Source organism: Gavia stellata, chromosome 10 (assembly GCF_030936135.1).
Source record: "Gavia stellata isolate bGavSte3 chromosome 10, bGavSte3.hap2, whole genome shotgun sequence".
NCBI lineage: Eukaryota > Metazoa > Chordata > Aves > Gaviiformes > Gaviidae > Gavia > Gavia stellata.
The window spans coordinates 33018122-33045650 of record NC_082603.1 but is presented as its reverse complement, the minus strand read 5'-3'; the positions used below and the strand labels follow the sequence as shown (position 1 = coordinate 33045650).

General features: G+C 40.2%; 1 protein-coding gene across 9 annotated transcripts in view; it reads right to left on the bottom strand.

The window, feature by feature from the left end:
- Nucleotides 1-27529, bottom strand: part of NFIA (nuclear factor I A) — a 249150-nt gene that overhangs the window by 35409 nt on the left and 186212 nt on the right. For 4 of the 9 annotated variants that reach the window (XM_059821955.1, XM_059821948.1, XM_059821947.1 and 1 more), the window contains 2 exons: nt 20814-20852; nt 11960-12088 (listed from right to left, as the gene is read on the bottom strand). The exons of 3 other annotated variants lie outside the window; for them this stretch is intronic. In XM_059821955.1, coding sequence (XP_059677938.1) covers nt 11960-12088; nt 20814-20852 — 168 coding nt within the window. The remainder of the gene's footprint in view (nt 1-11959; nt 12089-20813; nt 20853-27529) is intronic. 2 more of the 9 variants (XM_059821956.1, XM_059821951.1) reach the window with 1 other exon arrangement.

Sequence of the window (27529 nt, the reverse complement as noted above, 5' to 3'; positions counted from 1 at the left end):
CACACATAACCGATTAGATAAAGGCTATGCAAGGGAGGTAATACCCTACAGAAACTTATGTGTTGGCTTTGAAATAAGTTAAATATACAAGAGGGAGAAAAAAAGCCTTTGGCACTTTTGGAAAAATTAGAGAGATGCAGGAAAGTTAACTAAAATCAAACACAAACGAGCAAACACTCATTTCATGATGAATGTTATGAAAAAGCCTCAGTTAAATAAAAGCTAAAATCTGCTTCTTAGTCTTGTTCATCACCAGTTTAATACTATGACACTTTATTAGTAATTTTTTTCTTAAGCCTTATTAAACCATTAGCAAACTCAGAGCCTGAAGATGTGGCTAAAACATGTACTCAGAGAGAGCAGCAAGGAAACCTACTGCATTATCCTATAAACATTCATTAAGGGTTGGCTCGGCAGCACTTCTAGGTACTTCTTTCTCCATGACTGGATAGGAACGATTGCTTTGACACCACCACCAAAAAGAGCTGCACTCATGCCTGGGGTGCTGATATGGGATGAATATGAAGCTCTCATCCTTGCCATGAAAAGCCCCCCTGTAACCTTGTTAACCCCACGTGTCTTCCCGGTCTGCTCCCCTTCATACTGTTTAAAATATTCACAACAGAAAGAGAAACGCATACTAAATGTGTGGTATTAAACAGGAAAACACCACTGAAGGAAAGCCTGGAGATGAGGAACCAAAAGGCAGCATGCAGCCTTCAGCTACCTCTGATCAAAGCAGATGTATATCCAGTGAATCTCTTCTGATAGCATGGGCTATACCTCTCTTCTAACAGCTCGCTATTGTGGCATGTGGGCTGAACTGGAAAACAGTGTCTTCCCACAGCCGTGCTAGCTCTGCAATGCTGCACTTGGGAGAAGGAAACAAGAAGCAGCATATCCCACACTCCTTGTTATGGAAATGTTGACAGTTATTCCATGGCCAAGGCAAACACCTGTGTGCCCAGCCTGTTCAACCTGTCTGCACATCTGGGCTTATCTCTTGTTTTTTACAAACCTAGTTAATTATTTCTTACTCACTTTTAAGACAAATAATTTTGTTCCGAGTTTGCATCTTAAATTATAGTATATTTGAAAACTCTTCAGATAAAGAACCCAAATCTTCAAAGGAAGAAATGAAGGCTGTTTGCCTGTCCCCAAACTCCTGGGAGAGGCTGTAACTTTGAAGTATGCTGTTAAAGGTAGAGATAATGTGGGATTCACCTTGGTAGGGATTCACCTTAGTAAATGTGGGTGTCTACCATGGAGCTAATTATCTTAGACTCAATGGAGAACTAAACAGATCTAATGGTGTCTAAGGAGCCGTTCATCTCATCCAAACCCACACCGCTGCCTTTGACTAGACTTCATCAACCACACTGACTGGCTCACCAGTGGACGTGAAGGGCGCCACTGGTACGAGCTCCGAGGTAGATACCTCCAGTCTATGCAGGCACCTTCAGTTAGGTGAATTCCACCCAAAGCGTCAGCCTCTGATCTCACTTACACCAACCCCTGAGGTGTAGCTGCTTTAAGGACGTTTACGTCAGAGCCACTTTACAGGTACGAATGTTATCATCACCTCCTCCTGGAAGCAACAGTCATTTTAGAGCTTGCCAAAATATTTTGCCACAAATATTTGTTCAACAAAAGTTGGTGGTAAGCATTTTGATGACTACAACAAAATTTTCATTAGCATACAACATTTCTGTCATTTTTTTGATATAAAATGTATTCTTCCTCTCTTCTTTCGTATCTCCTTTTACAGTTCCCCCTTTCCTTGTAGGCCAAATGGAAAATGAAGGATGAAGACAGAAGTGAGATTTGAAAATTTATATGGCAAACATCGAATTAAGCAAAAAACAGATTGGCATTTTTTAAACATTTATTAAAAAAAAAATCGTTTTAACACCAGCTCTGTTAATACCATTTGAAATTGTTATGCAGCTGCACTGTCCTTTGTACACATCTGGGAACAAATTCATTCCTTTTCTACCGCTGTGTGAAAAGGAGATAGAAATGCTATTTCAATCAACCAAGAAGGAATAAAAAATGGTACCCAGGGAACATGTGGAAATTCAAAGCTAGGCCTGAGACAACACTGTATTTAGTTTTTCCGAGGTATGCCTCTTTATTTAAAAATTTGATTTGCTATATGAAAGACATGTTATGGTTATTAGAAATACTCATAGCATGTAAGTAGTGGGTCTTTGGCTGTTGCCTTGACCTCCTCAGCATGTCAGGGTAGAAAACAAAGTGGAAAGCATTTGTTGGTGATCTTCCCAAAGAGAGAAAGAAGAAAAATGAATGCAGATCAACAATTATTCCGGAAGGTAAAGTGCCGCAAGAAGGAGAAAGTGGTTCCTCTTCGGAGTCTTGGCCAACTCCTCAGCTCAGCCTTGGCGGGCTTTCTGCTGATGACGGGAAAGACTGGGGGAAGGAAACAAGACCGAATAGGGGTCAGTCCTCAGTCTGTGCCATATACTGACATGTAGGGTTCATTTTCTCAGAGTAGATGGATTAGCATTTAGAAGTAACGAATGGAATAAGGATCTCCAAAGGGTTTGTTTTTGCAGTCTCTGACTGGGAAATACCAAATTTCTCAAGTGGCAAAAGGAAGGGCTGTTTGATAAAAGAAAGAATCTACTACTATTAAACTGATCAACATTACAAGTGTGCCTGCCTTATACTAGAGAGAGGGAATGAAATGCTAAAGTCTAAAAACTCCGATACCTGTGTTGTGGTCACCAACTCTGTAGTATGCAAAAACAGCCTTTCAAACAAGTTCTGAGTGCAAAACATAACCGTGTTTGCAAATATATAGATCTTCACAAACATTTTCAATCAGTTAAAGGACGTGAGGTAGTGGAGCAGGTTGCTCTTTTCCCTGTTTGCCTCTAAAAGGGGAAGTGACCACAGAAAAGCTCCTTCGGTCATGGTTTTCCGAAATGCTTAATAAAAATTATTAAGTCATTGCTTCTGAAAACCATGCCTAGAGTGATGCAAATTGCCCTGTGTATAAGAAGGGGCTATTACTACTTATGTGCTTCTGATGGGATATTACAAGTCTCAATCAGTGACTGTAAATTCTTTGAGATCTTCAAATGGAAGATAAAACAGGTCTTTGTCTATTATTTATTTACTTATTGACTTATTATTTATGTATCCCTAAGCAGCTCCATGCTGCCAAACCATATTTCTCTTGGCGTCTTTCAGCCTGTGACATTTATATTTTATTATTGACCTCACTAAATGACATAAAATATAAGTTCTACAACCTATGAAAATATGTGCATTCCAGGTCAGAACTTCATTTCTACCTGCTGTAGGTATGGAGGAGTTGGACTATCTGGCGTTATTAAATCTGTTATTTGGGGAGCGGGGGGTTGGAGGCAGGAATTATCCTTCCATCTGAAGGCAAGCATAAATATTTCAAAGCACACATGATTCTAATTCCACTGAAGCTCATCTGAAACATCCCAGACTTTTTATTGAAAATGAGATGATAATGTATGGTGGCCTGCAACAGATATATACCAGTATTTTAAAACTACTGCTATTGGGCCAAGTAATTATGCAGTACAGCTGTTGCGTGCTACACTGGATTTTTTAGTGTTTTATGAGTTCGTGGTGCTGTGCAGAACAGAAGTAAGAGGATTTTTCAGAACGCTGAATTCAAATGTCTGATTATGCAGGCCTGTCTTGTCTCTTCCCTTCTTGATTTGTGGTAGCCAATAACAAACTAAGTAACTGATAAAATAAGTTGCACTCATTGATTAGGTTAGCACTTCACATGTCTAAAGCAAATGAAGAAGAGACAAAATTGTGAATTCTGTTCAACTGAATGATCAGATAATAAAGAATCAGTTAATTTGAAACAGGTTATAGTCATCTTCAGATATTTAGTACCCTTCTCAGGCCCTTCTCCTGGAACAAAGGAGCAGTCCTAATAAAGACGCATGGGATCCTTTCTCCCAGGGAGTGCTCACTGATGTGGTAAGGGGATTTCGTGATTGCACCTGCAGTGCTCAGACAGATTTCTCCACCAGCACAGCCCAACATATGGGGGAGACATATTGATCCATCCACCTTCCATCTCCTCTTCCAAAAAGCCTTGCCAACCCCTTCAAGTCCAGATGACTGGATGAAATTTCTTTCTTCATGAAGTCGTTTGAAGTCTTTGAAAGGGTCATTTACTGTTGCTCTTCTCCTGCTCAGGAAAAGCCTGCTATCACCCTGCACTCCTTGCCTGTTCAAAGAAGTAGTGGTCTGGGGAATCAAAACCACTGTTCCTTCACAGGCACACGGGCTAGTCCGTCAGACCAGGCCAGCAGTGGATTGGCTTCGCTAAGGCACAGTGCTCAGATACCTCCTCTATAAAGTGATAATTAAATTTACTAATAGCTCATTAAACATTGATCAATCTTCCTAGAAATAGTAACATTATAATCATAATGAAACAGGATCATTTTTATCAGCTTGTTTTTGAGGCCATTGTAATTGGCTTCATTACAATTAAGAAAGTATTTTTTTAAAAGTCATTTCCCTGGAAATGTTATAGAACAGTTTGTTCTGCTAGATATTTCCACTTCAGGCTTCTAAGTTGCTTTAACTCCCTGCATGCTGTAAGCTTTCTCCTAGCATTTAAGTGATGCGAGTGCCAGTTCAAATTACGCAAGATGTATCCCACCCTTTGTACCCCAAAGGTACTTATTCTGAAAATTGACCATATTAGAGTACTAATTGGCTAAGCCACCATGCTGGCTGATGTGAAATGCTTTCAAACACCATGAAACAGCTGTGTTTATCGGAAATATGAAGAGTGACTTTTTAATAAGGAGATCTGGCAATAATCCAAATTTGTTGAAAGGAACTTACACTTCTGTGTATAATACAATACAAGAGGTAAAGAATAGAAGCCTAAAACAATAGCTTTAAGCCCACAGATTTTTGTGATGAAAGCAGTTACCCAAACAAGAAAAAAATAATTAAGAAACTTGGGCTGGGATTTGCAGAGGTCCTGAGAGAATTCATTAACTGCTTTTGAATTTCAATGGGAGCTGCATCCCCGTAACTCTTTCAAAGGTTTCTGCAAGTGCCCATTTTTCTTACTGCCCATTAGGAATAGACTTTAGGGTGATAAATGTAGAGCAATCTCTTACTCAGGTTAGCAAGGACTTGCCTCTACTTAAATATTGGGCTGCTGAGGGTAGGACTGACCAGTCCTAGGTCCAGCCCTTTGAAGGGAATTCAGATCAGCGGAAAACTTAAGCACTGCTTAAGTCCCGTAATGCTGCAAAGTGGCTGTTTAGTAACACGTCTGTCAGGTCCATGGATGAGCTAAAGTCAAACTGATCCTGTCTTGCATTCCCATTTGCAGTGACAAGACTGGGAAATCATGGGGAGGGAGAACAAAAATAGGCCTTACCCGCTTAGGATGGGTAAAATTTAGGTATCACTGATACTTACTTCCACATCATATAGGAAAACAGAGATGAAACATTCAAAACATAATATAAAAAGCTGATCAATGCAAGATCTGTATAAATACCCTAAATATGATGGATGGAGGATCTGTTCCTGCCCAGGGACATCAAAAAGAAGGACTGAATTGCAGAATGTCCACCTCTCAGCTCCAGAAGTCAAGCGCGGGTGGTCGGCTAAGCACTGCTGAGAAAACAGACCCATGGTATCTCCAAGTCGGGGCTGGCTGTCAGCCCCTTTTTACTGCTCTGAAAAGTGGTATAAGGCACCTGGACCCCTTGTTCAGAAGTACTCTTTCTTTAAGAGATTTTGCAGTAGCAAGGGCGAGGCAGAAGGATGTTTTGCCAGGGCACACGGAGTTTCTATCACAAGGAAAAGATGCTTAAAGCTGTGTTTGGGGACGGGGTTTATTGGTGGACTCTGGATTGCGAGTATTACAGGCTGCTTTTGAAAACCTGTAGAGCTGAACTGAGCGCTGGTTCCAGATTCTGGCATAGGCAGGGGGCCAGTTAAGTTAGCTATTTTGAGCAGCTTGTTTTAAAACATGTCAAAATTCTTCTGCCTTTCGGAGATCAGAATACTATAGAACTGATTACATAGGTACAGAAATAAAAATCGTACCTATAGAAAGCACTCCTCCCTTCCAAGACCATTGCTAGAGGTGAAAAAAGCCTAATTTAACCTATCTGTAGAATTCCTGCTTCACATCAAATGCTGGCAACTTTTGCATATTATTATTGTTTTTAATACACGTGATGTATTCCCATATATAAGATAAAAACTACTGCTAGGAGAATATATCATGTCTTTCTTATAATGAAATGCAGTTGATAAGTTTACAACAGAAATGTAAATTCTCTTAAAAACCACAACCTTTATGTGTGTGATGGTATAATTCTGCTTTGATACTAAAAAGGGCATGGTAATGGAATCTGTGACTTTGGAGTGATATATTGCTGTTAAGTTAATAGGACTCCACATTCCCATTTCTAATATCAGTGTTTTTTTCCCCTTTCATTCTGTAGATGGTAAGCTGATACTACATAAACATTGTTAAAGCTATAGTTCCACGCTACAGTAATTCACTTAACTTTAACATGATTTATGGTTCTGTCAATAGAGGAGGTTGAAAATCCAGAGCTCTGATGCTTAAACATGGGTTCCATATTTAAAGCAATAATGTGCTTTTTGTGTGTGTGAAGCTAGAAGAATTTAGCATAAAGCAGAGATAAAAATATTATAGTTCACTGCACTGTTTAAAGCATATAGTTTAACTTCATGGATGCATCAAAGAGAGCAAAGAAACTGAACACAGAATCAGTAAAAGCATGGGTAAAATACTTTGTTCTTGCAGCACTTTATTTTTATATTATTTTTTAGGGATGCATGAAATCCTGTTAGTATTTTTAACACTCCCCTTTTTTCATTCTTTCGCTCAGTTAGATCAGCTCCTTTTGTCAGGATGAGTTTAAAGCTGGGTCCACTGTGTTAATCACCCCCCATTCTTCTTTCTGGCACTTACCCTCCAGGCATTTTGCCTCTTTAGGAGATTAAGCGACCAAGTCATCTTGTTGCTCTAACATGTCCTCACTGGAGCAACATATTAACACAATTCCTCTGCAAAAGAGCCCTCTTTAGAAGTTTGCTGCAGGGATGACAAATTAACCCAGCATGGTGTCCCACACATCTATCTCAGTACAAATTATTAGTGTAATAGAGCTTTTAGTTATGCATTTATCTAGTAATTATTGAACGGTTATACAAAACGAAGCTGAGCAATCATGGCCCTTTATGAGGCAATCTCAGTGGGTGGCCTTACAGTTAATTTAGGATAGGACTGTCTAAGCAGTTCACTCACACACAAATTAGCTGAACAGCCTGCTCCTTTAAATATTTCCTATGTCACAGGCTAACTCTTTACAATACAACAAAGGTAGAGTTTTAATTACACGGTTCCTGACTTTTGTTTAGCTGAAGCTTTAACCGTTTGCAAGCCTTCCTCTCTGCCCTCCCCTGCCTGGGATACGGGAGTAGATGGCAGTTTGGGTAGGGTATCTACTAATTACTAAACCCTGACCTTGAGGCCATCTGTTAGGAAACTGTTTTTCCTTCAGCATCATCTTATTTCAAAGTGAGTGGAGAAAATCAAAATCTTCACCGACGGAGTCAGCTCTCCTGACACTGTGAACTGGGGCGTTGCTTTCTGCTCGCGCAAAAGCAATGCTCATCTGTTGGTCGGTGTTACGCTATTTATGGTTTCTACTCGACTTTCTTAGCCTTGTGGTGTGGTTCTCATCTTTTGGCTGTCTTACATTACCATCCCCTGCTCTGAGGTGTCTGTACCGGAATGAACTTGCGCCGCTTTGTTTTTGTCAAAATTCAAAGGGAAGTAGGTGGTTACATTAGTCTGCCAGCTGACAGCATTGAGGAGCAGCCACGGATAGTTGTACGGAATAGGATATTACAAAATGTCCTTTTACGCTGTGTAGCTCTGGAGCGAGTTAGCAGGAATTATTACTTTGATTCACTTGAAGCTGGCTGACAGGACAGCTAACAGGCACTGATATTTTGGTGATCCTGTGGAGAATTTTGATAGAGAAGGGCACAATGTCTTCCCAGATACGTGACATAAAGTTTTTGCCACTTTGGCGTGAAGAGAGAGTACTATCCAGCAGAGTTTCCCTGGCAGGCCTTGTCCTGATAAAGATCTCAATGGCAATGCTTATTATGGAGGAAATGAGTATAATGGGAACCACTCCACTAGTTGACTTTCATCCCTTCTCTTTCTGCTCACACACCCACTTCCTTGGGTTCTTCCCTTTGTGCTGTATTTCTTGTTTCTTGTAATTGTGTTTCTCCTTCATTTATCTTCCTAACATACCATCTCATTCTTATTTTTTTTCTTTCCTTGCCTTTTCTTCCTTGCTTTTTGGCTTGCCGGAGCTATGCTGTCATATTCTGTGGAAATGCTTGAATGCTCTACAGCACAGGCTGCTGTATAGCCTAGGTTTACAAGATTGTGGTCCATTTAACGTTTCAGCCAGCTCCAGATACAAAGTCACTAGAGTGTAAGTAGCAGCAATACATGGAAGCCTTAAACCACTTATGTAAATACTGTTGCCACCAATAGTATTTAAATCCTTCACTGTCTGGTAAAGAGTTCAAGTGGGCTAATGTCTGGGAAACTTTGTAAGATGCCAGCAGGACATGATGGCTTTGCAATACTGGAGCACTGTCGTGAGCTACGCTGACCGAATAATCTAACTTGCAGGTAACAAAAGTATGCTGCGTAGGAGATAGAGATCTAACTGCTTGAATTTTCAATGCTTTGAAATAAATTCTAAAACTGATAGTGATGCTAAAGCCACCCTATAGGTGATCAATTTACCATCTGCCAGATACTGAATCCTAACCACACTGGTCCAGAGAAGACATATGGTGCATTCATAGAGTCATGCCCAAAAAACTGCCATCATCAAGTGAGGCTCCATGAATCACTTTGCTAGCTTATCACCAAAGAAACTTGGATCTTACCACCATCTGTTGGAACTACTGAGGAGTCACTGAAGCATTGGCATCCATGCGCCAGCACTCACTGCACATCTGGTCCTTTGGTCAGCCAGCTCAGATCCTCTCTGCTGGCTACTGCCCAGCTGGGTTGAGTACTGGCAGCAGCACCAATGCAGACAGGAAACTAGGGCACAGCCTTCCACAACACAATTTAATGAGAACAGAGGTTTTCCAATTGGTTCATTGAATGGAGCACCTTATAGCTAAGAAATCCTCTTAAGGATCTACTCCTCCTCCAAGCAAGTTTGTTTCCAAAATGACTCATTGCGGGGATCACTGGGAAGGGCATTCAGTATGCTGGGATACCCCAGCATAAGACGTGCACTGTGTTCTAAGGAATGTTTGGAAGCATGTGAAAGATTCGGGAATATTCCTGAGAAGTTATAAATCACTGGTTGTCAATGACAACACCTGCCATGAATAGTCTACAGCTTCTTCTCTGCTGTCTATTTTGATCATGCTTTACAAATGCATCTCATATACACATCCAAGTGATAAACTTGCACATATGAACATCAGAAGGAGATTGAACCTTGTTGTAATCATTCAGTTGGCTGAGGAGCTTACTCTGATAGTGACCTACTTAACTCCTGACTTTCCTTTCTCTGAAATATCTCTGCAGACTGAAGATTAAATCCTGCTCTTACTTTTCCAAAGACCACTCAGAATGACCTGCCGCTGACCATGTACATAATGCATATGTATCCAAAAAGAATGCAACATGTGTGTACTATAGTATAGCTATCATTTCTGCAGAAAGGTACAACTTCCAGTAAGTAAAGGTGAATATGAATTGCTCAAAGATTATATCCTCTTATATGATTGCATTATACTCTTCATGTTGCCACTTTTGATACCTGAAAAGCTTCTCTCTTCTGCTTACTGCCCTAAAGCACACTGGAGGGAATGGGATAAAGAACAAAGCTGGATTTGCAGAAAATAATCCATCTCAGTATATTACCCTTTACTAACAGAACGATTGTTGTAGAAGAGAAATAAACACAGCCAGTGTGCTGTGGAAGAAGAATACTGAAGAGGAATGTCCAAAAAGAACAAAGAAAGAAGTCTGGAACAAGTTTTTTCCAGGACGATGACACTTAAAGAATCCATGGATGGATTCAGAGGGATTTTTTCCTGAAAGTCTGTAAGACTTTGTTTGTGAACAAGCATAAAATAGAAGATGCTTCTAAATGATGTTGCAGAAGAACAGTTTTGGTTAACCTGTTAGGAACCACGACGATTAGAAACTGTGTTACTTCTTTATGGAGTTAGTAAAGACATCTCCTTCCAAACAAACCAAATTTGGGAACTCTCATCATTGTATTGGCTCTTTCAAATTCTGGCGCTCTTTGAATATTCTTCTCACATCATAGCTGATGGGTATCCCCCGGTGCACAGAAAAAGTCTTCTGCAAACAGACTGTAGATGAGATTGAAACAAGACCTCTCCAGTGATACACTTCCTCTCTCAACCACACAAAAACCCAGAATACAGAGGGTCTAAACAGGGGCAGACAAAGGCATTCAATGATCTTAAAAAATAACGGTGAGGTAAAACATAGCTAAATAAAGAAAAGCCTATTAACTAATCAATCAACAACTCAAATCTAAAAGGCTGAACTTCTAAAAGATAGGAATTCAGAGTCAGCTGATGTGGACTGAATATAATGTTAATGGAACATTCATATTAGTCACACTTACATCACCAATTATCAAGGCTTATAAAAGAAGATCTATTTGCCAGATAGCTCAGATCCAAATTCCAAGGGAAATCTGTATAGAACTTAGATGCCTAAATATCTTCGGAGGATCTAGGTGTGTGTCTAAGGGTAATAAATAATTTTTATGGGATTAACCACAACAAATTAAACTACAATAAGTAGATTTAACAAAACACAAAACCCCATGAAGTGCAATTCTGACCTCGCTTCAACTTAGTGCAATTCCACTACTTCACACTGCATCACTTGGACTGTGCAGACAAAGAGGCTCCTCGGGGTTTATGCTGCCCTCAGTAAAACCACACTAACGCCAAACAGACATTTCAAAATAATTTCTAGTATAATTGCTAATATGTCTCTTTATGCTTCACCATTCGACCAATTCCTTAATAATCTTCTCTAAATGAGACAAAATTTCATAGCAGAAAGAAACATGTCACAACCATTCATTCCTATTTTTATATCTTCCAAAGAGGTTTGTAAGAAGATTCATTCATTTGTGTATATTATTGCTATGCCCAAGTGAGTTCCTTTTCAAATGTGAACCGAGTATTGCATTTAGTTTTCTAGGCTAAATGCAAATGCATCTTTCTAACAAAAATATGTAAGCACATCTAGACCCAGAGGACATCTCTTTTACTTGGAAAGGCAATCGGAAGAGTACTGTGAAGAAAACCAGCCAAAGCGTTGCAGGAACCAACTTCAAAGGAGTCCCCTAACAAGGTGGTTCTTCAGCACACTGATACCAACAACACGAACACTAAATGACTGGCAGGAACAAAGCCATAGTGCTGGCAGACAGGCATGGTTCAGAAGTGAGTGATGGGTCCCTATCTCGAGCAGTTAGAGTGAATCTGTTATTGACACAAGCAGAAGACACTCTCTGTAACACATTCTGTCCCTTTCCCCACCCTCTTCAAATAAAAGCCCAAGCCCCCAGAAACCAGCGTTTCCACCCTAGGCCCTGTTGAATGCTCATCAGGAGTTTTACCAAACAGCCCAGCCTAGCAAAACCAAACGCAGGACTTGACAACTAAAACCTCCTGGTTATCAAGCTTTTGAAGCACAGCCTCTCACTGGGTGGGTCATACGTGGAGATGACTTTCCGTGGAAAGGCGCTGGGACGGACACTGGGTGCCATGGCTAACGTTTAAGCTGCCTGGGGGCTCTTGGGTTAGGCCTCACCTCTGGGTCCTGTAATGACAGGTCGATGGTGCTGTGTGAAAGCCGTTCCAAGGGAGGAGGTCTGCGAAGGCGAGGGACTGCTGAAACCAGACTTCTCTGACTTCTTTAATGTAGTTGGCGATGGCATTCCTGGCAAGAATGATTGATAAGTGCAATTTAATAATGCTAGGTCATGGAACGACAGCCTATGCATTGTGAAAGTGGGTGCAGAAGCAGCTAGATAAACTTAAAGGACAAATGAAATGGAATACAACAGCAAGCTGAAAGCTCACTTTTATTTGTGGTCTTTTTTGAGGCAGAAGTGGCCATGGTGTGCTCTGAGCAATGAGTACTAAAAGGCAGCCATATTTTTCTTTTCAATCTGAAATATGGATAAGATGCAGCTTATTATTGCTACTGAAACCTACTCTGCTTTATTTTTAGAAATCTGTAATAGCGGGAGCATTTGGATTTTTGCAGGCTTTTTATGAGTTCTGTCTTTCACTCACTGGTTTAGTAGATTATTGCAAATGGATCTTTTAAATGTGCTGCACGACTCAAGGCACAACTAGAGAATAAAGTTTTCTGAGTTCAAACTCTGCCTTTCCTTACTCTCTTGACTTCAAAGGTATTTGAAAGTAATATATTTATGTGGTTCCCTTTCGCTTTCAAATTTTTTTAAAGGGTGAATGGTATTTGTGTCTTGATATTAGAAGCCACACTGGAATTATTTCAGAGTTGTTATTATGCCCTTGAACTATATCAAAGGCTTCCAATGAAAATCAGAGTTAAGTTGCCATTGGGTGAAACTTCTCCCGTGGACAGGCAGAAATGGTGTAATGCTAATATGACCTGTTTGTTATACTCCGTAAGAATAACCCCTGTTGATACCATATCAAGCCCGTGGCACCAAAGAAATTAGTGGAATGAATATATTGCAATAGGCTCTTAAAATCTGAGCCTTTTCTGCATACGATTTATGCTCGGATAAAAGAATATTACAGCATATAGATGAAGAGTATGTATGTGTGTCTGTATTATTCTCTATATTTTTATAGTTCTAGAGCCATATGGGTATTCTGATTATCTGCACATATTCTGAAAACACATAATTTTCAGTATATACAGTACATCAGACATTTTGCATATCCGTAGGGATACAGCAAAACAAAGGTGCAGAATAGTTGAGGATTCAGGTGCAAAAGCAAAATACTAGATAATGTGGAAGTTGAACTTCCACTAGCAAAGTCATTCAACCTTATTTCCAACTCTGTATTTTATAGAATTTAATTGTTAAAAAGTAAAGAGAGAGGCCTGGACAATATTATCTCTGGACAATATTATTAACTCTATATTTAATAGCACTAGTTTTATAGTCCCTGGGATGCTGATTGCAATATGCAGGAGCCTTCTTGTACTTTATATGCTGCACTGCTGGGGTCTTAATGATTTCAGTGAGGTTTTGCAGTATATATTTCAGAAAGTTAAATAAAATAAGGGAGTGGTTAGAGTTCCAGTGTTGTACTTGCAGCTTTCTGTCTTGAAACTGTGTGCTACAAGTGTTTGCTGTTGTGGTGGCTTTTTCCTCATAGCAAGAAAGATTACATACTTAATATTTTAAAAATAAGAGTTTAGAACTGACAGACTATTGTGCAAGAAAAATAGTGGGTGGGTGGTTTTTTTTTTCATGCTGGTCTTAAGGACTTTGGAGTAGCGACAAAAGCAAGAAGAGTTGGTTCAGTTTGGGGGTAAGAGAGAAAAGGAGACTGAACTAAGGTATTTCAATAAAATATTCCAATGCAGCCTGCTGAACTTCTGCCCAAGTGGTATGTTGGGATGTAGCTTAGTTATTGCTCTGCGTTTGAGTGTCCATACTCAGGACAAGGATACTCAAAAGAAGTAACGGTGCTGTTGAGCCATATTTCCTTATGATAGAGGAACTGGGGATGGAAACACCAAATGAGTGTCAACCCCAGCCCTAAACACAAAGTCAAGGGTCAGTGGCAATATTTGTGCTCAGGGGGTATAGGAGCTACACTGCTGGCAGCAAGGCCATGGGTACATCTCTTCTGTGCTGGGCTGTGGAAGGGGCTAGGTTTGCCCCCAGGTCAGGTTTGAATGTAGCCTGGTCCATCCCTCTAAGTGCAAAATATCACAGACAAAACAAGTGACCACGCACAGGGATTATCACAGTAAAATACGCCTGCTTGTGAGCCGCTCTAACCGCAAGGTCGTGCAGCACTCTTGCGTGGAGGCACAAGGCCCCGCACGCAGCTGACGGTTGCGCAGCCCATGAGCAGAGATCCAGGAGGGGAGAGGAGTACCCGTGCCCCGGGCAAGCGACGGAGGTCACGGAAAGAGTAAGATCTCTAAGTCTACGCACCGTATGGTTCAGCTGGCTCATGAACTCTCTGCTTTCCCCCATATTCTAGCTGCGTACCCTCTTCAGGGTTATGGGAAAGGTAATAAAGCTTCTGAGAAAGCTAAAAAAGCTGCTTGACTCATCTAAACCGTGGTAGGGGGAAGGAGTAGCGAGAACAGTGGAATATGGTTTGATGCTGTAACAAGTTCATGTGATTGTGCCCAAACACTGGAGCTTGAGGAGCTACAACTAAGCTGATGAATGACCCTGCACTGTGGCAATGCTGACCAGACACATTCATATGGGGATGGATTTTATAAGGTTGAGACAGCTGTTTTCATGTGAAAATAGAGATTTTAATGTATCCCTATGTTATAAAATTGAGTAAAAAGACAAATTGAAACACTGATAATTCATTCCTACTTTTGTTATATTTGTTTGTTATCCTTGTTCCGATTGCCATTATTATCACTACTTTGTTTTTTTTTATTTCAGGGTATTCTGAAATGTATTGGTTTGGAACAGTCCAACTCTACCATGTTTTTATTTTGTTTGAGGTTTGTAATGACACATTTTATTTTGAGTGATCATATCCATCAGATCTCAAGAAAATAATGGCTGCTTCCTAGTTCAGAAGAATATGCAAACAGGAGCTTAATTACATCACTTAATATTGACCAAGAGAAAGAATAAGATGAGCTTGCCAGCTCATTCCCAAAGCATGTTTTGTCCTTTAAGAGGGGAGGGTATGACAGAAAGTTAGGCAGTGCAAAGCAATTAGCATCATTCACATTTTATGTTGCGCTAGCATGGTGCTCTAGCAGCAAAATTCGAACATTCTTTGAATGGGTTAATAAAAGAAGAAATACAGTCAGCATGCAAGAAAAAGGTTTCCAAGAACAAGCCAAAATATGTCCCATTCTTCTAAATTTATCACAGCCATGTCACATTATCCTTGAGACTGCCAGGAATGTCAATTTTTTTGCAATTTAAAAAAAATATCTCATTTAGCACCATATGTTTGGTTAATGTGCCTGATATATCCTGCGTATTCTTTAGTCCATCCATTTCTAATACTCATTTTCTTTTTTTCCCCCCTCGCTAAGCCATATGTTACAATGCTGGTCATTCTATCGAGGCTCCTTTCAGGAGCTGAGAGCGAGAGCGAGGGAGCTCAAGTTTAATCACCCAGAAAAATTTAAATCTGATACTACAAGTCTCACTCTTAGGTAAGCAGTCTCAACACTTGAGTTAGCATTGTAGGTGCCCGGTGCCTATGAAAATCAGGCCATCTATGAGATGGCATGGTGTATATTAACAACTGCGAGGCAGGAACTAAGATAAATGACTAAATATGGAATTAGGTGTTTAATTTTTGGCACCCATGTTTGAGACTCTTGCTAGTTTTAAAGGTCTTCTGGTTCATAACTAATGAGTTCTAACACATTTAGTGGTCCCCAGTCCGCAGCCTCCCCTCCTGTGTTGCTCAGGGATGCAGGAAATTAAAAAGTTAAAACTGAAGCTACCCCGGGCAGAGCCCAGGGAGGATGCTGCTGCCTTGCATGGCTTTCCTCAGCATTGTTCCCAAGAGCTAATGAATACTGGGGACCACTGCACTGAAGACCCGATTTTAGCACTTCACATGGCCCCAGGGAAGGGGTAGTACCAACTCATAAGGACACCTCTGAGTCCCGACTCTCCTCTGTTTCCTCTCTGGTGCAGGGGCAGCAACAAATTACAATATCCCCCAACCCGTCTCAGCTGCGCTGGCCGGTGAATAGGGAATGGAGCCAAGGATCCTCCCCGTTCCCTGCCTCTTTCTATCCATCTGCTCCGAGCAAGGAATAAACAAGAACAGCCAGAACACAACGGCTGGGTAACCCAGGTGGGGTTTAAAAGTGTTTCTTACTATTCTGTGTGTAGGACTGTTGTCCAAATCACAGTCACACCTGGCACTTTTAGGAAACACAGATTTCATAACTCAGGTCTGAGTCTCCTCTGAATGCGTTTTAGAGTGCAAGAGAAGAAAATCAGACTTAGTCTATTTTCATCTTATGGCAGCTTTTAACTACAGAATAAATGGAAAAGTTAATTGCTAAATAAAAAAGAAAATAAAGGGATTTGTGGCATAAAACACAGATGGAAGTCTGAGTGGGTGTGCTACTTTAACTTACTGTACTTGTGTTCATGTGATTGTATATGTATGCCAAACATATATGGTCTTAGCCTGCTCCCATTAACATGAATCCGTTTTTTTCACTGGACAGAGGGAACCAGATCAAAGACCACAATGGTGCTAAATGGAACAAGATGTGTACTTTCGTATTTTTTTCCAAAAGGAAATATTAATTTGACATTGGTTTTTCAGTTGAAAAGAATTTTAATTGCAGTACACAATAAGCAGAAAATTCAGACAACAATAATCTTGAAACTGTTAGCAGCATTATATTTCTATCAAGGAATTTGTGTGCCTTTTCAACATTAGAGCTTTCTGAATTTTCATTAATTTGGCATTTCCCTAAACACACAAGTTATTTTGTTCATTCCACATCATGCATCACACCCTTCTGCTCAATGCATAATGCAAGCGTAAATGGGATCCTTGTCCTTGAGAGACTCTGGTTACTGGAGCCATTGCACGGATGTTGAAGTCCCGCAGTAAGACTTTCCAAAACTCTGCACTTCGCAAACCTCCAGCCCAAGTTTAATCAGTGAATGCACAGGAATACTTCCATGTTCCTCATCTTCTAAGGGGCACTGGAGCATTGTGATGGTTATAATTCCTCTACCTCCTTATGTTTGCCAGTACTAGAAACGCACCACATAAGAGTCTTCCTTGAGTACAGCTAAAGATCTTCAAATTTTCATGTATGAGGCTGATATATATTTAAATGGACCAGAAAATGATGCATGAGAATTGAATGCACAAATCCTTCCCAGAACAAATAAATATCTATGAACGTATTTTCCATATATCTATGCACCTTACCAACAGAGGTACTGAAATTAGGATTAACTTTGATGGAGTGAATGGAGTCACAGCAGTGTAAGAGAACAATTCCCCTTCTCTCAAATCTATAGCTATATCTCTATCTATATCTGTATATCCATCCAATTTCACTTGATTAATTACGAACATTATTCTGACTGCACAAGTCTTAAACAGTAACTCCATCTCAAGTTAGCCACATTGGTAGACCAGCTAATGTTCATCTCCAAAGGCGACTTTCGGATAATTACCCCAATATTCCCAGTAGCTCTCTGCCACTAGACTCTTGATGGAGATTTCATAACAAAAGCTATGAATGAAATATGATTTGGATCTTCATTCTCAAGGGGCACTACGAAAAGGAATCACAGAAGCTCAGATATTACCAGGTGGACCATGAACTCAACAACATGCAGAAAAAATAGATGATGCAGAAAAACAAGTTGGCTGTTGAAGAAAAAACTGGTATATGGGAAGAATTTTTCAAGGAACTTTCATCCTTCTGCGCAAATTATTCCAGCAATTTCACTGAAATCAGTATCAACAGAAATGCTGATCAGCTGCTTTTTTTTTTTCTGGGGAATTCTTAATTTCAAGCTTCTTGAAATTTTGACAGCTATACTACTGTCAATCACAATAAGTCTGTTCTACTTAGTGCTGAGCAAACTTTATTTGTCATCAGCTGAGATATGATCGCACTAACTGCCATCCATCAGTTTACTGTATTAATCACTCCGGTATACACAAAATACAACGCAGATGGAAATTCTCTCATCCTAATGAAGTGCTCTTTAGTTTCTATGTTCTGAATGGATACTTGCTCCCCTGGTTGCATTCTGAGTCGCCATGATCACTGATTAACTACCTGCCAGTGAGTACCTCACTTCACAGGACTAAATCCAGCTTAATAAACAGTGATTTTACAGAAGAAAAATGAAAGCTCCCCCTCTATCCACTTATCAAACTACTGCATATGCATCACCAACACACACAACCAGTTTCCTCAGAACTCGACATCTGACAGATCATCAGGAAAACAGAGCTAATCTATCCGTACCCATCAACATCGTATCATAGGTGACTGCCAGATACTTAAGAAGCTATCCAAAAGAAATGTCACAACTCGTTTTCAAGACACTACAAAAGAAATGTTCCAAATAAAATAAAGCAAATGCACGTACAAGTAAATGAGCCAAAGAACTTAATAAAAAGAGATTGATTAAAATGAGGACCAGAATGTTCAAAAAGGACTGAGAGAGAGAGGTGCCAAAGGCGCATTAAATGGATTCAATGGCTTTAGGTTTTAAATGCTTTTGGACTCCTCAGCAATTTTTAGCCAAAAATGATAATTCAAGTTAGAATCAAAATTCTGATGTCACTAAGGAAAAAGAAGGTTGAAATTTCTCCTTTGTAGAGGAGCACTGCTCTATTTACAAAGGCGAAATATCAGTTTATACCAATGGAAAATCTTGTCTACAGAATTTCAAAACTAAGCAATACAAGATTCATCATTATTTTAAAGCCCTACCCCCTTAAAATCTGCCTTAAATGTTCCCACAAAGTGTATTATCTTATCTGTTTGCATCTATGTTTACAGCATCATCTGGATTGCTTTAGATCTCTTAAGTTAGCCTTCATTCCTGCTTTGTTGTCCAAGCGGTTCTTATCAATAACTAATAAACTAGTAGTCAAGGTATTACCAACTTCTTCAAAACATCATTGCATGAGTTTTATATTTGAAAACTTTAATGAGAAGTGTAATAAACAGCAAGATCATTTTCCCTTTGATTTAATGTTAGTTCCAGTATCGTTTTGCAGTGTATAAATATCTATTGTAATAAAAATTAAAAAAAATTCTAATGACGTCTTTAGACATCTCATCATTTAAAATTCATGACTACATTTGTTTCATTTCAAATGTGATTTGAGAGTTTTTCAGCATACTTGGCAGATTAGATATAGCAGCAGGGACAAACTGCAGCCATCCATAGGAGAATATACCTTTATGTGGGTGCTTTGGGGATGGAACATCTATAGCTGTAAGGCAAAAAATGCCATCATAAATTTGGATGGCATTTACAAAGCCCTCTAAAAAGTCTTTGCATATGATTATAGCTGAGGTATGATATTTTTGCAAGTAAAAGACCCAGAATAGATTTATGTTTCAACTATATCTTCCTGAGATGCATATGGATGCTAAATTGCAAGTGATACTAAAGGGAGTTTTAGTAACTGAAGAGGACGGAGGCAAATTTTCTGTTTTGGTTTTTTTTTCCTCAAAAATAATTTGCTCATTATTTGCATGTCATCAAAAGATCATTGGCTATCCAGGCTATATATAACAATGACGGCTGCTAAACGCTAAAGGCATGAGATGGAGATGGGTAAATATGCAGATTTTTTTGACCTGTGCCCTCAGTTACTGCACGGTAATGTTTTTAAATGACTTTTATGATGACAAGACTAAGTTGGGTGTTAATATTGGTTTTGAAGACTTAATCGGAATACACTGCCATTGAACATATGTTTTAATTAATAAAAGAGCTGTGGTCAGGATTGAAAATAGCTCAGGTAATTTACCATGTACTGTAAAGTCACCTGATTTCTGCACAATTTGAGGTGAAGAGTTTACACGTTATTCCAAAGAAAGAAAGAGTTGCAAACTGAATTAATGTGCATCATACCAAACTGAAATGGATTTATAATTTGATAGGTCAAGAGTGTACTCATGGAACTGTTATGTATTGCTATCCAGTGGTTCTTGGTATTTTTACCATATGACTGCCCAGGTTTGACAGTCACAGGACTGAGCAGTCATCTCATTTCTCCGTAACACAAAAAATAATTTGTAGCTGACCTACAGCTGCTGTGCTCTTTTACTGGAAAGTGTCCATTGCCAGCTGTACGCTGGTGAGCGCTCGCTGGAATGGCACTGCGGACCTGCCACCGGCAGCTCCTGGGGAAGGCTTGGCAGCTCCCAGGCAGCAGAGACTGAAACCGCTTCCCAACAGATCGGCTCTCAGGCAGGTGATATCAGATAGGTGAAATCAGCCTCATTTTTCTGCATTCCCAATGGCTTTGGGATTCTGGGAGGAACGAAGAATCCCGCTGGAGAAAATGAAATGTTCCCATTGCAGAGGAGGCAGAGCACAGCAGTTTGGCTTTGGCATCATTTCCAGAGGAGCCGTGTATGACCATGCCGCCCGCAGGTCCGCTTGCATGATCTGCCCAACACCTCTCTCATCTACTGAGCAATTTAAAACACATCTGACAGAGAGGCAGAGGGCTCGCAGGGAAAAAGTCCCTGCAAGTTTCATGAAAACAGGCATGGGAAGGGCAGAGGTAACATGTAAGTGCTCCCTCCCAGTGCCGTCATGCTGGCAAAGTGCTCGGCACGAGCTCTCTCCGTACTAGACACTGGAGAACCCACACCAGAGGGACACCTGGTACATCCCCCCAACCAACACAAAATGTCTATGCACCGAGAACAAGAGCATTGGCATTGTTTGAATAAGCACACCCACCATGTAGTGCTCCGCGGTGTTCGGGGTTTCTTAGATATCCTAATTTTATAAAAGAAAGTAAAAGAAGAAAAAAGAAACAAGGTGAGAGAGAACACTATCATATTTTGTAGCAAGCAGGATACTGTGTGAAATCTTGGCCCAGTGAAGTGATAAAAGGGAAGCTTTCAGTTTGCTTAAGGGAAAACTTACGAGCAAATAGTAAAATTACCAAAATACCACATTGCAGAAAATGGGCGCATTTAGGTTCAATTAAGCTGTAAAAAGGAAAATGGCACTTTAGCTTACAAAAATGAGGGGACAGAGGGAGCTATCAGAAGCAACTTTACAAGATTTGTATGCATGAGGATGCTGCTTCACTGGACCAAGAAAGCTACAGTATGGGACAGGATTTTTCTTTTATTAGACACTTTGCTAGATAGCTTTGTCGAACCTCAGAAACTGCTGCTCTGGCATTATGAAATAATCCTACATAACTTGATCTCATGAGCTTAGGAACACAGAAAAATAGCCATGCCAAATCAGATTACAGGGATCCACCTAGCCCAGTATCCTCTCTCTGACAGTGGTAACTAATGGATGCCTAGAAAAGAGTAAAAGACCAGGGAAAGCATACAGTGATAATTCTCCAAAATACTCTCCCAGCCTCCAATGATTTGTGATTCAAGGACTTCTAGGACAAAGTTGATATCACGGTATTGAAGATACTCGAATCCAAATGCACAGATTTACACCCCCCCTCCTCCCCTTTTTTGGATTTCTACCCCCATGAGATTTCTACTAGTCACACAAAAAAGGTTTCACAGTTTGGTGCTGGCAAGTCCAGTGTTCTTGCCACTAACTCTGAATGAGCTAACAGCTTTCAAGCCCAATGATGTTATGTGTATAAGAGCATCCAACACTTTTTCCTACGTAAAAAAGTGACATGTGTGCTGAGGTGCTCTAAGCGTATATACTTTTCGGGAGATCTTTTTTTTTTTTTTTTTTTTCCAAAAAAGCAAGAATCTGGCTGTAAATTGATATTAACATTTTTCAGTATATGTGTAAAACACATGTTTCAGAAGAATAGAAGAGAGAAACTGTCACTCACTGGGAAGCTTTAGAGCTATCTGGCTCCCTGGGAAACTGCATGCAACTATTCTGGTGTCCAAGGGTTTGACCAGTGAGTTTCCTCTTCCTGCAAAGAATGAATGCAGAAGTAATAGAAAGTCTGAGGGGGAAGATTTTAGCAAATGGCTAAAGATACTCCTATTCTGCCCACTCCAGCAGGTGGGAAGCAGGTGGTGGTGGTGGAAGAGAAAGGGTGGGAAAGGAGAAATGCCTACCTTCCCCTCCCAGCAGCTGGCAGCGGGGAAGGGCAGGAGGCTAACCTAGGAGAGACTCCCCCACTCGCAGCTCAGCCCTCTGAAATCCCTTTGTGATGCTGCACTGATATGCAACGATGCCGACAGGTCATTGCAGTCCCAGCACTGCCACACAATGTCAGGACGTTCTGCTCTGATTATCTGGGGTCTTGCTGCGACTCCCTTTCAGGATGGAGCATGGCTCACCGGCACTTGGTGATTGAAACTTAGCACACTAGGGTGGCGTAGCTTCATTAATGCTGCTACCAGGAACATAAAAATCCCGTATGCCCAGACAGGAACAGTGACTTCTTAAGCATCATGCTTATTTTACTACCCACTTTTCAGAGGCGTTTTCTGATGTTTTCATTTTCTAATCGAATTGGTGCCTACGTGTGAAATTTTTACTTCATTTATAAAAAGAATCAGTAAAAGTAGGGGTCTAAAGAAAAAGCTTATCCTTACATTTTTGATGGCATATTGACTTTGTAAGAGTCTAAAGGCAGGAGTGATATATTAGGGAGTCCCTATAACTTTACCTAAAGCAAAAATTAGAAAGTGATCGAAAAGTTTTATAGAGGAGAGCAGAAATATAATTTCAAGCCTCTTAAAATTGCCTGAACTGTGAAATCAAGTAATGAACACTAGAAAAGGATCTGTCAGCTGGAATCAAAGCTTAGACTAGTCAGCATTGTCTTCCTAAACCTTATTATGGCAAAGATTTTTCATCTCTGCACTCTGTTCATCCCAACAAATAAACCGACTTGACCTCCACCTGTTACTCGGTGCAGTCCTCTGTCATCTTTGACTAAACCCTATTCTCTCCCTTCAAAGCCCTCTGCACCACTGAGAAGGTGGGAAGACACAGCTGTGCACTGATTCAAGTTGATACCAGTTCATAACCAGACAGCATTTCACAGTACAAATCACAAGCAACAGAGGAGAAAAAAAAATAATGTAGTGCCAATGAATTCTGGAAGGGGGCAACATTTTTCATCAATTTAACAATGTGATTTTCATAGAAAGAAGTTCTTTTTTGGTGTGATATTATGAACTAGCATTTGAGGCAAGAAACATTTTGCTTACGCCATAACTGAACCTGTGCTAATACCACATAGGAAGAACTGAAGAACATAATGGAAGCTGTTTGTGTTTCTTTTGTATTTCGTAAGTCGAATGCATTAACTGTTTCAAAGAGGTTCAGCTCCAAATGCGTGTACATTTCTAGACTTAGAAACAAGTCATGGCTATATAATGTAACATTGCTAAATAAAAAAAAATAATATTATGGAACACAGAACAGCAAGATATGTCATGAGGAAAACCGTATAGCTATAGCAGTCATTTCTTCAAATATATCATCATGACAAAACCATGTAAGAAGCTTTCTAATACAAAGACATATCAGAAAAAGCCATTTCATATAAAGTTGGACTTCTCTGGGTGATTAATGCTACGTTCAACAAAGGAGACAGTGTCTGTCTAATTACATTAAATACTTATCTTCTAGGGATTGGCAGGGTGTTTCTGCTCAATGTCACTTTTCATGACAATGTAATGATAGATCCGTTTACTTACCAGTGCCATTAGCAAAAATTGTACTGTTTTCTCAACTGCCCTCATATCACAAAAATATTTGATTAACACACTGTAGCTTATCTAATACTCTAAGCAACATATTCTGCATAGTTTTCTCTCTATTAAAAGAACAAGATTACAGCTTGTAAAATTTTTATTGCACTCACACAAAAATAAATGAATAATGTGTGATATAGTTCAAGTATCTTACTAGTACACAAAACAGGTTTATTTGATTTAAAATATTAACTTGTACTTAAAATATTAAGATTTTGGGGGAAACAAGCAAACAAACAAAGTTAGTACTCTCAGGCACTACTTCTCATCCAGTCTTTAGTTATTATTTCCTTTTCATTTCAGCACATCTTTTGAAACTTTTAATACCTTAGGGGGGAAAAAAAAAAGCTTTCATTCCTTTGCTGAAAAATAGATATGGCCATCTCCCAAATCTTTAAAATTCACCACATCGTGAACTGACTCTTCAGAGTCATGCTACTGTGCCAACGTACGAAGAACAATAAACCTCTGGAAGAATGTACACAGCTAAGGCAGTTTATATAGTAACAAGATAATTTCATAAACCTATATTGAAGAGAAAGGCTGTGATGTAACATTCTAGCAGTATATATCAGCTACCTGATATTTACTAACAAGGTTAAACTACTATCTGTTTGTCTCAGCACTCTTCATAATTCACTTTTTAATGGATGGACAGGAAAAGTCAGCAGTGTATGGCACAGATCATTTTGGAAATAGGACAAGACAGCTTACGGCAGTATCTATTTCAAAACACGCTCCATCTTTCCATACGATCACATCAAGAGTCTATGCTTAGCAACTACGATACTTCAAATCTACTCGTAAATCCTTTGAGGGGTAGATTTCTATTTCTAAGTAAAAGAGCAAATTGGAAAAACAAAGAATCCTGAGGAGGAGGTGTCACTGTCAACTGGTACCACGTATAGCGCGTCAGTTCTCATCTTCTTGGTCTCTTATGCCTGTGCAGGAGAAGGCACATGGGAAGCTTCCTTCAGTGAGGAGTTAGGACATCAACCCCATTTTGTTACAGCTCCTCACGCTGCCACGAAATGGCAGCAAGAACGTACCAAAATTGAGTCGTATTAGGCGTAACTCGACACAGCAATGCAAAATTAACCAAAACTGTCTTTTAAAATCCCTTGCAAGTGACTCTTGCAGCGAGAGGATGACACCGCAGCCAACTGCCACATATGACTCTCCAAATTAATAATGGATTTGGGATATTCATTCCCTGAGCTGCGAGGGTTTGGGGTGTGTCTGCAATTATCTAGATATAAGTCTGACACACATTATCCTTCTATCAATGTCATTTCCCTTAGTAGCCAACAGATTATCAGCAGCTTTGTGATATTCCAGGTGTCAAAGAAGAATTAAACCCACAACAATTGCACAAACAAAGGGACAAAAGACGGGATACGTGTTTCTGAGCCCTGCATATCAATTTAATATGTGCAGCTGACAATGATGCAAATGTCCTCGGGAGAGAGGCAGCAAGATCTGTGCCCAAACATACACACACCACCGTCAGCAAGATGGCAGGGAACAGAAGCAGTAGGATTCCCAGCCCAGGACACATGCCTCAGCAGGCAAAGCAACCCAATGAAACAATCCTCTGGTTGGGGAGAATTTTGGAAGCACCTGATATGGAAAAGGGCCCTAAACAAGCCAGATGGTACTTTTAGCTGGCAGCAGAAAGTAGGAGACAGCCAAAAACATTACAGCATTTCCCCAAGAGGCCAGCAAATCGATTTTTAACCATTTTTTTTAAAGTGACGCTATGAATATAAAAAATAATGTTTCTATGCATTTTTAAATCGCTAATTTTATGAATAATACACTTAATAAGGCAACAACTGGAAGAGATGAGAAAGCAATGGATTTTGACTTTCCCAGGGTGGTTGTATATTTGACATCAGGTTTCTATTCAGTCACTGCCACTGTTTACTCTGAATTAAGTGCCAGGTTTTGTTCAGGGTTTTCCACACAACATTAAAGAGAAAAATCCTGCAAAAGTAGAGAAATAGCACTGTAAAATCACAATAGCACAGTAGTTCACAGGACACAGGAGAAATGTTGTTTGTAAGACTGCTTTGCCCTCTTAAAACCTGTCCCCCCTAAATTATTGGGTTTCTAGATGATCATTTTTTAACAGAGGGCACACAATGTATTTAATGCTTAGAAGTTCCCATTTGGCTATGGATTTGCATAAGAAATACAGCTGTTTTGGGGATCTTTTAATTTTTAAAATCTCCAAATGGTCAGAATTTGCTATTCCGCCTGGATGACAGGGATCATTGTGATGTCAGATGTCGAACCTTTACTTTGACAGTCAGCAGCAGCTCCTTGCACAGCACATTTAGATTAGGTGTGGCTGAGCCGTTTTCACTCAAGGAATGGAGAAGAGATGTACGTTGTTAGGACTGAAAGGGCAGAGCGAGGCAGAGGAGTCATGAAACAAGTGGGAATGACCACTGCTCTTCGCTTCAAACATGCACCTCACACCTAGGATTGGCCGAGTTCAGAGGAAGAGTCAGGACGATGCTTTACTTTCATTTGCCGTTATTTCGGTTAACAGTAAAGGCAAGCCTTATGTCAGGGTTAAACCTGGACTACATCCAAAGTGCTTTCTCCTGTTCGGAGCAAGGCAGTGCATTAGCGGACTGTATCACAGATAATGCTCCCGGAGACAAACATGGGCTGCTGTAATAAAATGGGATGTTACACTAAGTACGAAGAAAGATAATCCATACATTTATATTTTTCAAATCTCATTGATTGTAAATCCTTACTTCTAAAAAAACCAAAGTATTTCCCTCCTATAGGTGGAACCTAAGACTTTACCTCCAGCCCTTGCTGATATAAAATAGTCCCACTCTTTTCAAGAGTACTGCTCTTGGACATGAGGACTGCAGGTACCATCTCACTTTTCTGGCTTTTGGGGGTTCGAAGATCTGCACGCAAATCCCAGCGAGGCAAATGAAGACCGTGCACAAAACAGTAAAACAGCCTATAATTTTCCAGCTAATTTTAGCAACAGGATCTCTTACGTTATGCTTTTTGGTGTATATCACACTAAAAATAGCAGCAACCATCGATGTAAGAGAATAGCAGAAAGGATGATCTCAGTAGGGCTGTGGGCTATGCAAGAGCGGTGTGGGCAAGCAGAGGCGGAGGATGCTATGGATTACCTGCTCTCCCCTGAGCAAGACACCACTGTAATCAGAATGAAACTGTAGCCAGTATACACACTAGATGAAGAGAGTGCTGAACTTTAAGTCTTTGTGGAGCTGGAAAATGAAAGAAAATTGAGAGTACTTAAACAGCATCCCTTCTTCAGGCTGCAGTGTCCTTATTACAGTCACTCCAGCGCGGCTTGGCTGTATGGGGTAGCACTGCATTCATGCCGTTAGCTCTAGGGTTATGGGTCAAGGTTACAGACTACCCACTTTGGGTGAACAATACAGCTACTATCACAGCACATATACATTCCTGGAGGTATAGGATGGCTCTGCAGCCACTCAGCCAAATTGTTACCTGAGCTAACAGGCTGCTAGACAGATTCCTCTCCTTTCCTATGCTCACTGACTGCTGCGGTCAAAGCGTTGGGGCAGCACTTAACTTGAAAGAAAGTAACCAGGGAATGATTTATTCACTACTTCTGGCAGTAAAAAAAAACACTGGGGAGCATGAAGCAAAATGATGAGGCAACGGACAAAAGAAGTGGTTCTTCCTTACACAGCACTGAGTAAAACTGGAACT